The sequence below is a fragment of the Scleropages formosus genome, chromosome 22, assembly GCF_900964775.1.
Source record: "Scleropages formosus chromosome 22, fSclFor1.1, whole genome shotgun sequence".
Taxonomy (NCBI): domain Eukaryota; kingdom Metazoa; phylum Chordata; class Actinopteri; order Osteoglossiformes; family Osteoglossidae; genus Scleropages; species Scleropages formosus.
In genome coordinates, this window is record NC_041827.1 from 17,196,609 (window position 1) to 17,205,637 (window position 9,029).

The 9,029-nt window shown below is 43.7% G+C and overlaps 1 protein-coding gene across 1 annotated transcript in view; it reads left to right on the plus strand.

Moving 5' to 3' along the window:
- Nucleotides 1–6,015, plus strand: part of poc1a (POC1 centriolar protein A) — a 49,356-nt gene extending 43,341 nt beyond the window's left edge. Inside the window, exon 10 of the mRNA XM_018744562.2 lies at nucleotides 5,364–6,015. Coding sequence (XP_018600078.1) covers nucleotides 5,364–5,468 — 105 coding nt within the window. The 3' untranslated portion in view covers nucleotides 5,469–6,015. The remainder of the gene's footprint in view (nucleotides 1–5,363) is intronic.
- The last annotated feature ends 3,014 nt before the right edge of the window (nucleotides 6,016–9,029 follow it).

Below are 9,029 nucleotides of genomic sequence, written 5' to 3' on the forward strand. Positions count from 1 at the left end.
GAGCTCCTCTAGAGGCATGTGGCAAACTGCTTTGACCTTGAGTGGAGGTGGGGATTGGGGTGGGATCCGGGTGGTTCTGGGCAAGATTTTTCCAGGCACGTAGGACCATTCATTCATACTCTCAACCTTCTGCTGGCTTATTTTCATGATAGACACATGAGTCCCATAAATAAGCAACAAATTGTGAAGCATTCCCACCACATTTCAGGTGTTTTCCCAAGATGCATTATTTCCAGCATTTCCTGTGTTGCCCCTGACACCCTCACCTCACAATTCCCTACCCCTTCCAGGGGATGAAGGGTGCTGACCTTTGCCCCCAGACACAGCCTTATTGACCTTCCTGCAGTTTTTAGACATGCTGTCTGGTAGCTCAAGGAAAGCCACTTGCTGTCAGTGTGTTACCAAGTAACAAACTGTGTGCAGCAGCTGCTGAAAGCGCCAGGTTTTCAGGATGCTGTCTGTGGGTTTTCAGCTGTGCCAGAGTCATTTTTTATTGCTAGAAAAAAGATAAATATATGGTTCTATATGCAATGGAAACTATACACACAGTAGTCATATGTTCCACTATCTGCATTTCAGCTGTATGTCATACATTAATAAAGAAGATATTTAAAAAATACTTAAAGTGAAAAATAGATGGAAAAAGTTTGGTTGGAAAATGAAAAAGTGAGTGGTATAGCAGTTCCAGGACGACATTATGGCAGAGCCAGCTGTGACATTAATGGCACAGCCAGCTGTAGGAAGGGGCTATGTGCTGTGGTGGTGAGTCTCTCGGCAGTGGAGCTAAGGCCCCCCACTGCTGGAATGGGCAGCGGAAACACACAGACCGCTGGAGTGGGTGGCGGTGACAGAAAGCTCTTTCATACATGTACGCCTGTGTGCCTCCGCTGGGAGTGTGTTTCCACAGAGTGTGGCGTGGGCCTTAGGCGCTGTCTGGAGTCGCTCTGCTGAAATGAGCAATTGTCAACTTGTGTAATTCTCCCTTTCGAATGTCAGTTACCTTTCTGTGGTTGCATGTCACCTACACACACAGACACATTCTATGTGAGTGATGGGTAGGCTTGTCCATTTTGCCATTTTTAAAGGGTCCCTGCAAAAACATTACTTTGAATTGTCCCACCATAGAAATGTTCAAGGGCTGTGAGAGTTGTTTTGGATGATAAAGTTAAGCTCACCTCTACTTGCACTTTTATTGATTATATTAACTTTCATGTATATCAGTGGAATTTTGCAACGCTTGATGTTAACAGTGTCTGGAATTTGCAGCACAGGTTTATGTGGGAACAAACCCTGTGGCCTGGTTCCACTTTGACCCCAATGCTGCAGTACGTTGTGGGAACGAGGAGATGGATATCGTTAGCTCTGGTATGCATAGCATCCTTGCACCTTTGCATGAACCTCATACCGTATCGAGTCACTCGGGGGGGGGGGGAGGGGGTCCATAAATAATTCACACATGAAAACGAAGTACAAAGTTCTGCTGAAAGCTACCCATTATACAGTTAACACATTTGCTTTGTAGTCAAAAGCTGTGGGTTTGAGGTTCAGCAAGATGGTGATTTTGTGGTAGCAGATGATAGTGGTTAAGGGCACAGACCTGAGACTTACTGGTTCAGTCCAAGTGGGTCCTTAAGTTAAGGTACTTAACTACACTTACTGTAGTATATATGCATTAGAATTGCAGTAGATAGTGCATGTTCTTCTAGTCAGTGGCCCTCACTTTGCACTAGAACAGAGGTTCAAATTCTACCTCCTGCTGTAGTACCTTAGTTTACATTTACATTTATTTACTTAGCAAACGCTTTTCTCCAAAGCGAATTACAATGGATGCTATGTAGTGTTACTAGCCCACACACCTTATTCACCAAGGTGACTTACACTGCTAGATACACTGCTTACAATGGGTCACTCATCCATACATCAGTGAAACACACTCTCTCTGTGTCACTCACACACTATAGTTCAAGGCACTTACCACTGAATTGATACAGTAAAAATTACCCTGGTGTGCAAATGGGTAAATGTGTATGCACATTATAAATTGTTTTGGAGAAAATCATCAGATGAATAAATACCTAATGAAACATTTTATGGATTAACAAAGAAAATGAATGACACACTCTCCTGAGATGAATGTGTCTATATTTACTTGATTAGGCTACGGTGTAAGTAGTTATTGTACAAACCTCACATTGTAAGTCACCTTGGAGGAAAGTGTCAGGTGAATTAATAACAATAATAATGATGATAAATTCCCCTTACAAATTCAGCTGTATTACCATGATGCTGCTTCTGAGAACTCAGTGCACAACACTTTTTGTGCAGATGCTCCTGAAATAAATAAAATGTTGAGTTTTGTTCATTACTGGGTGAGAACCTTTCTTCCATTTGCTCACCCAGATACTGTGCCTATGTTTACTTTTTATCCCCACCACTCCTTCCACTCCCCCCACCACCTCCAAACTTCATCTTTTTATCTGCATGGATGGAGCTGAGGCTGGAACTGCAGGTTGTTCTGTGTGTGTGTGTGTGTGTGTGTGTGTGTGTGTGTGTGTGTGTGTGTGTGTGTGTGTGTGTGTGTGTGTATAAAAGCCTCTAAGACAGTGTCTGCAGTGTTTCATCCATTTGTCATCAAACCCTGCCAGGTAAAGGTATTTCTCATTAAGGACCAGTACTTTGTTTTTGAGTAGAAATTACCTTTCCAACCACAGATATTTTGCTTTGGGTTATCAAGTGTATAATAAAAGGATGCATTTACCTTGAATATTATTATTTTTTTTAATTTATCTAATGCTTTTCTCCAAGTTGACTCGCACAATAAGCTGCTTAAAGTGATTAACCCATATACACAGCTTCGTGACTTAGGGTTCAAGGTAACAATTTGATCAAGGGTATTGTAGCAGGAGTGAGCATTTGAAACCAAGCAACATTTTCAACCAACACATTACTTTTAGGATATAAAGGTGTTTTCTCACTGGTGGCCACTGAGGCTTCATTGTGTCCATTGTCACTCTTGGCAGAACAGTGGAGGAGGTGAGTGCAGCTGCAAGGTGGTGTCTTCACACCAGCAGATATTTAAATGTACAGGAAAATACCGATTAGCATTTTCATCTCCCCTCTAAGGTGACTTCTTGTAGAGAAAGTGAGGCTTGGAGAGTATCCTCAGGAACTGGGTATTGCTTTTAGGCAAAACAAATGAAGGAAACATGAACCTATACCCCCACCCTTGGTGTGAAATGCCAGCAGATGTTATCCTGTTCTGGTTCCTCTGCTCCTGCTGGGGAGGTGGTGTGCTCAGGAAAGTCCACACACCTTTGTTTTGGTCTGGCCCACACACTGCAGCTCCATAAGTACAATGGAAGGGGGGCACTGCTGGGTCTTGATAACACCCAACTACGCATGGTTGCTTAAAGACCACACATTTAATTATAATACCAGAAGGATGCAGACATTTACAGCCCTGAAGTAGGATTTAGATTGCTGTCTGATATTAATTTATTTCTTATGATGTAGAAACAAAAAAAAATATCATAAAAGTGGAAGAATGTCTACCCGCAGGTTGGAACCAAAGTAATGAAGTATGTGCATTCTCTCTCATCTAATTTTCTGTTTACATTGTTCCATTTCTATGTTTCTGAACAAAATGAATAGTGTGACACAGTGGAGAAGGTTCCAGCAGCTTTTGGAAAGTGACATCTGGTGCTAGCCTGAGAATCAGTGCATTTTTTGTGTCTCAGCAGAATCACTGCTATTTCCTTTTTTCCACTTTTTGGAAATCAGACTAGTTACAGAGCAACAATGATTCCTGAGAGCAGTGCACTGCTGAGAGCTACAGATCGTCCCTCGTGGTTTGGGTTGTACAGCAGTCTACACTGCCAGTGGCCACCTATTGTATGCGATGGACTGTAATTCAGATTGACATCTGTTGAAACTGTTTGGTAAAATCGAAGGTGTATTTTGAACATGTTGTGCCCAAGAGTCATTCCCTTTATTACTCCTATATCAATGTCTGCCCAATTTGTGTCTTAACACAAACATTCTCATTAGGTCCACTGAAGCGGGAAATAGAGAGTCAGACGGACAGTGGAACCCAGCAGCGAGGCAGCTTGTCCTAATGCACTTCCTGTTTTTTGTTTTGGAATGAGTGATACATCTGTGGTCAGCCACTACCCTTGGTCTCTGTGTCCTTGTAATTTTGCTCCGAGTGCCACTCAAAAGGGCAGAAATTCTGCCTTCCTGTTTCAGGCAGTAAACAGATGCTGTGTACTTCCTCTGAGGACAGAAGCTGCTCTGCAGGTGGGACTGTTTCTGTCTGAGCCACAGGGTTTGGCACTACGATTAATCTCCCACGAGTCTCTCAGAACCATTATTATCCTTTAGTTTCCATGTACATTGCTCTCACTCTTGGCTGTAATTTGGCTGTCGTAGTGGAATCTATTAAACTTGGGTTTTCTGTGGACAGATAGAAATTGTCCACACTGAACAATCTGGACTGTTAGTGGGTTGAATAGAAGTGTAAAACAGCCCATATTTCTATCTAGCCAGGCTTCAAAGCAGGAGGAGATCCTGAGATCTTGATCACTGCAGCAGACTGGCTTTTCATCTAAAACCTTTGTGAATTGTCTAATGCATCAGGCTTGTTCCTCCCTTTGCTTTTACAGTTGTTCCATACTGCAGACCAGAGGTTCTTCACCTTTTCTAGTCTTGGGCCCCTTTAAGAATCTGGTGAAATCTAAGGACCCTCCTGAAAAACATCCATGAATAAATTTGGAGTAATAATGCACTCAGTTGCACTGAAACATAATTATCTTCACATAGAGTTATGCAATTGATAGTAACAGCATTATTTATATTTTTGTTTTATTTTTAACTTAGTGGCATTTTCAAAGCAAGCATGTGCATCACATACCCTCTGAAGCCTGTCCACAGCCCGCTCCCCCCCTCCCCCGGGGCTTCATGGGCCTCAGGTTAAGATGCCCTGCTGTAAATGGATGTGTTGAACTTTGATCCCAGTATTTGAAGAGAAGACAGTTGAATGGAGCTCCTCCCCTTCCACAGACCAGCTTGGTATGACCTGACACAGTCATGTGACAGTAGTACTGGCGAGTGTGCAGCCCGCTAATCGCTTGACCCATGCTTACAAAGAGGGGGCTTTCTTGAGGGTCCCCCCCTCTCTGTGGGTCTTAAATAGAAAATGACGTGTTCGGTTTCACCCAACACAAGGACAGGGGGTGACTTTCGCCTCATAATCAGTAGGATTGTCAGCACACATAACGGAACATCTGTTGGTGGACTGAAAAAGATGCATTCATGGGGTTTTTTTTTTTCAGACACTTTCTGATTATCTCGCCCCTCCCTGGCAGACAGTGGCGATTCTGGAACAGAGGCTGACACTGACGGAGGACAAGCTGAAGGAGTGCATTGACAACCAGCAGAGGATCACCCTGCGGCTCCAGCCCAGGGATTGACTGAGCACCGGCGTCCCCAAAAGGATGTGCTGTCTGGCCTGCGGTGCGTCCCCTCTGACAGGCTGCCTCCCAACCCCACCCAGCACCTGGTTCTACCTTTTTCAGCAAGTAGTTCATTGGATCAGAGGGTTCAGCTGTGCATTGCCTGGGTCCCATGATGACATCTTGTCCTCCCTCTGTGTGTGTGTGTGTGTGTGTGTGTGTGTGTGTGTGTGTGTGTGTGTGTGTTCTGGGCGGGTGGGTTCACTTCTGTCAGGCCACCTGGGGCCACACAGACATCCACATGGTGAGTTATGGGGTTCTTGGGTCTCCATTAAGATAAACAACAGTGGACTGAGATTTACGCAGAGCGTGGCCTGTGTGTTTCTCTTGGTTTGTAAAGAGGACGATGGCCGACCAGCACAACCTTGCTCATCGGCTCTACTGATTACTGGTGTAAAAAAGCATTTTCCACTTCATGAGATCTGCATTCTTGCGCTGGAGAGAAAAGGACCTTACTGGAATTACCACTTTCTTTTACTCCCCCTTTAATATAAACACTGTTTAATGCAGCAGATTTATTTTTGTTTTTAGACTGAAATTTGAAGACTGAGAATGTGAAGTAGTTATTGTGGATTGAAGCGTGCGCATTCAGTAAGCGTGTGCTGCTTTGTGTGATCAATAATAAAATATTTCATGCTTTGACAGTTTTTCTTGGTTGTTCATTTGGTAGAATTTTCCCCAGTCCAGCTTTCAAAGCACATGTAAGAAGATAACAGGGTTTAGTCATTTTAAAGCCCCAGTGCTATTGACCTTTCACTAAAATTAGTTTGCTTATTCTGAATCAGTTCTGAAAAGCAAATGTTAAACAAAGGCGGCATCACTCAAATATTGTGGCTTTGCTGTTTTTTTACATCTCCAGTGCAGCTCAGACATTATCTTGAAAAAGGTTTCTTTTTTCCAAAACTTTAAATAATTGTACAATTTTTATGTCGCCTGTTCTCCGTTGTAAGAACATTATCATACAATGATACATTCAGATAAAGTGGGATATCTATTTATAACAATCAGCATAATATGAGTACATAGAACAGTGCCTTAACTGATGCAGATAATGTTGATCCATTATCGATAACTGTCCAATGCAGAAGCATGATGGACCAGAGTCTACCCTGGAGCTATAGGGTGTGAGGCAGGGTACATCCTGGATGGAACACAAATCCATCACAGGGCAATCTCTCTCAAACACAAAGAGCAACTTAGTCATCAGTCCACTTGAAACAACATTTTCAGACTGGGAGGAAACCCATGCAAGAATAGGGAGAACATGCCAACTCCATGATCATGATTCAAACCTACAGCCTGGAAGCTATGAGGCACCAGTGCTATCTGCTGTGTATCTGTTGCTCATACTTATATTTGTTGTACTTGCAAACTTTAATTCAAAATTATAATCAATATTAATATTGGAGATGCATTCTGTTCTCTACAAATGTAGAACAAATTTGGAGGGAACAATTAGCCAAGATACTTCAGTTTCCTGTTGGGAATGATTTTTCGTTGGTCAGGGACCTGAGAGATACTCATTGCCAGTGGTGAATTGTGTGTCTGCTCTCATTGTTGCCTGAGTTTGCAGGACGCCATGCAACCGCCAGTGTGAAGAGGAGGGATGTGATGTGGAGAAACGCGTCAGCAGCCCTCAGACCCCTGGCACACAGTGCATTCTGACAGAACTGGATACTTGTGAAGAAGAACTTCAGTGCTGTTGCTACATTTTTAGTTTTCTCCTTATTAATGCAGAAAGACATTCAACAATACAGGTACAGCCAGTCAGCCTAGTTGGATATGCTTTACTGCACATTTTTCCACATCTAGTTTCACGGTTTTCTTGTGAACACATTGCTGCTAAAATCAGTTGCTAAAATAATACTCTAAGCTTGCATTATATTTGTTTTCCAATATAGTCATTATACAGTGACTTTCAGGGCAGCAGGGGGGTGCAGCGGGTAGCTGTCCTGCCTCAGCACCTGGGCTATTTGGAAGCAGGTTTTAATCCCGCTCGAGCGTAGTTACACAGTGATGGACTGGTGTCCTTTCTAGCCTTGTACCCAGTGATTCTGGGATAGACTCCACACTGCTGCAACCCTGAGCAAGTGGTTTGAGTGAGTGAAATGTATTTTCAAATACATAACTAATATTCTGAATTTCTGCATGAACATGGGAGAATTTCAATTACCTGTCATCTGTGTAATGTTAACCGGGAAAGAGAGAACAAAAAGCAGTTCTAACCTAAATCGTTCTGGTTCTTACACATCCCCATGAGTGTTTAATGCCTTTGAATTCTACTGTGGAGCCTTCAGCCAAGTTCTCGTTTGCATTAAGAAGGGAAGGCGTGAAATCCTGGGTTTGTTGTCATTAGCGTTGCCAGACAGATGACCTCACTGAAGTTTTTGCAAGAGCCTTCTCTGTACGTAGACTGATCCCTGGGGGGGGGCGGCGTACGCCTTCAAGCAGAAGGGAGCAAATTCCTGTCTGCCTTGAGTGCCGAGTTTGTCCAGCGCAACCAGGGGTCCACGGAAAAAAAAAATGAAATCAAACCGAAATTCTTGAGTCAGGCCAAGACGTTTCTCCTTCCTGTCTGGGGCCTCGGACCTGGATGGGGCCATACTTCATGCGTAGAGAAAACAACACCCCCGATGTGGGCCTCGGGAACCGAGTGTTGCCAAGAAGGACTACGAGGGTGTGGGTGGGGGAATTGTAAAAACTGGTTTCAATAACCGGCACGCTTCAGCCCCTCCTCCCTCCAGAGCTGGCTGGTGTTCGCAATTCAATGACACTGAGTGCGTGTGTGTTTGTTTGAGAGGGTATCTTCAGAGGTATGCAATGCATGTGTGGCCCGAAAGACAAGGGCAGATTCTAGACCGTTTCTTGCCTGTCCTAGAGACAATATTTCAACGCCCTCCTGGCTGGCCACACTCCACCATTCATTCGCAGTCCCTCTAAATCTACACTCTAGTCTTATTGCACAGCTACCCCTCTGATTGTGTGTATTCTGCCATTTCTGAAGCACTGAGGACCAGAAGGCTGCTGGCTCCAACCCTGTTGACATGTTTCCATATTTTATGGTGTTGACGGCAGGTAGGACCACCATCGTTTGACAAATGCCTCATTTGGAGGAAACCTGAGAGACCCTTCAGCGGACACTGGAGTAGATTAGAGGAAAAGGTAGGTGGGGGTGTGTGTGTCTGAAGTGCAAGCTGGTGCCACTCACTTCTTCATTCTGTATCCTTGGTTCGGTGAGTAATAAAAGCTACACGTGTACTGTAATGTGGAAGCAGGAGATCAGGTGGTCATAGGCTATGCATCTAGATTTGAACACATATTAAGTTTCCTTGAACAAAGTACTTTACCTGAATGAAATGGATAAAGTGTATTGCTATATATGGGCAGCAGGAGGCATAGTACTTGAAGCTGCTCCCTTGCACTTTTAGGACCTACGTTGGAATTTCATCTTCTGCTGTAGTACCCTTGAGTAAGGTAGTTAACTTGAATTGATGAAGTAAAAATTACCCTGCTGCATAA